Raw genomic sequence first — 2,019 nt, forward strand, 5'->3', positions numbered from 1 at the left:
TACATGTAGAAGATCTTTTTGTACAAGTTTTTAAGAGATGAACGTTGTTGAAGCTCCCCGTCTTCTGATTGGCTGATTCCTTCCTTTGTTCCTAAATGTTCTGCCTTTATAACCATTTAATATAGAACAACTAAGATATGATGTTAAACTTCTCAGTAAAATCAGTAGACAGATTACTGCATTTTCAGCAGGTTTGTTCTGTGAAAATATAACAAGAACAGAGTATTAAAGCAGCTTCACACTTCCTGTCTGTGGATCTGTTTCAACATGTCGACCTTTCTGCCTCAAAGATGACTTTACCAGTTAACAAACGTGTGGATCCTGTTTTCTTTCACAATAAAAGGTAGCTTGACTTCTTTTGTTTTTCCTGCTTATAAACAAGATGCAGCAGCTAAACTGTTGTTTTTGGGTGGTTTTGAAGAAGTGCATTCAGTAGTTATTGGCTAAACAAAGAGCAAACATTTGCTCACATGGTTTGATTAAGGGAGTTTATCTGTTCCTGCAAAGAAAATACCACTCTGACGCTGATTTGGAGATGAGTTAGCAGGGTAGGAATGAGATCAGAGATCATGTTTCTGCTTAATGATCAGGCTCATTAGTTTAGTCATAGCTGCTAATACCCACAGATTCACAAAGCTATACTGAACTGTGTGAAGCTTACAGGTTCAGGTCCAGCAGCTCTCGCCATGTTTTAATAGAGAAGGCAGACGTGTGGGAACCAAAACTTTTCTAATCAGAATTCGGACTTTAGGGGATGTAAAATCGCAACTTGGTTAAAATGAACTCTTTTCTGGATGCTTCTAGAAAGCTTTGCTTTGGTTCCAGGTTCAGTGAAACATCTCAAACAAGTCCAAAGGTTTTGACTATACTATCAAGGCTGCAGCTGTTAAAACTGTTGCCTTGCAGCAACAGTGACTGCTTTTCTGGTCTCCCTGTGATTGCCCTGGTTGTCCTCTTGTTTTCTTATAAAAACATGGCTACTAGGTCCTCAGGACGCTGTAAATAGCCCTCAGGTGTCGCCGTGCATGGCTTGTCCTGTGTATCTCTGCACTAATGTGACATTATCTGTTAAACATTTTGCCTTCTTGCCTCAGGTCTCAGCTTGCAGACATGGCCACAGCCAGCTGTCTCCTTTCTGAGGACCAGTTTCGGTGCTTCATATGTCAGAATGTCTTCACGGATCTGGTCAGCACACTATGTGGACACAACTTCTGCAAGAACTTCATCACAGAAACCTCCCATGCTGATGTCCCGTTTCAGTGTCCAATCTGTCAAAGGAAAACCAGAGCTGCAGGTCAACACTCTGATAGCTGAGCTGCTGGACATGTTCAGAAGGTCAGCTCAGCACCAGAACCCAGTTAGAGGAGATTTCTTCTTTAGAACTAGAAGTAATGCCTTTAAAATATTTTTATTTACTCTTTTCTTGATTGTATCCTCCCAAGTAAAATACTGCTATCATCTGAAAGAGGAAGCAAAGGGAGAGAATCCAGAATCACCAGAAGAAAACATGCTTTCTGCCGTTCACCTGGAGCAGCTTTTCACTGAGGTGATGAAGAAAGAAATCCCCAGACTGTTGATCCGAGCCGAGCTAATGAAGGCTCAACGCTACGAGGTGGATGTTACTCTGGATCCAGACACTCTGCACCCCAAACTTGTCCTGTCGGCTGACAGGAAACAAGTGAGATGTTGTGATCCACAGAAGAATCTCCCACATGACCAAAAGAGGTTTATGTATTGTAAATACGTTTTAGGGGAGCAGAGTTTCTCCTCAGGTAGGTTCTACTTCGAGGTCCAGGTGAAAGGAAAGACTAACTGGACTTTAGGGCTGGCCAAAGAGTCAGTCAAAAGGATGGGACTCATCAGACTCAGCCCCCAGTTTGGTTACTGGTCCTTAACTGTGAGGAATGGAAAGGAGTACAGTGGTCTGTCTGAGCCTCCAGTCCATTTCTCTCTTCAGTCTCGTCCTGAAAAGGTGGGGGTGTTTGTGGATTACGAGGAGGGTCTGGTCTTCTTTTATGA

General features: G+C 42.7%; 1 protein-coding gene across 1 annotated transcript in view; it reads left to right on the plus strand.

Annotated features, from left to right (window-relative positions):
* Positions 1-1,496: 1,496 nt before the first annotated feature.
* LOC107094501 (E3 ubiquitin-protein ligase TRIM21-like) overlaps positions 1,497-2,019 on the plus strand; it is a 6,717-nt gene continuing 6,194 nt past the window's right edge. The window contains exon 1 of the mRNA XM_015390128.1: positions 1,497-2,000. Within this exon, the coding sequence (XP_015245614.1) occupies positions 1,508-2,000 (493 nt within the window). The 5' untranslated portion in view covers positions 1,497-1,507. The remainder of the gene's footprint in view (positions 2,001-2,019) is intronic.

The sequence above is a fragment of the Cyprinodon variegatus genome, unplaced genomic scaffold, assembly GCF_000732505.1.
Source record: "Cyprinodon variegatus isolate N-32 unplaced genomic scaffold, C_variegatus-1.0 Scaffold486, whole genome shotgun sequence".
Lineage (NCBI taxonomy): Eukaryota > Metazoa > Chordata > Actinopteri > Cyprinodontiformes > Cyprinodontidae > Cyprinodon > Cyprinodon variegatus.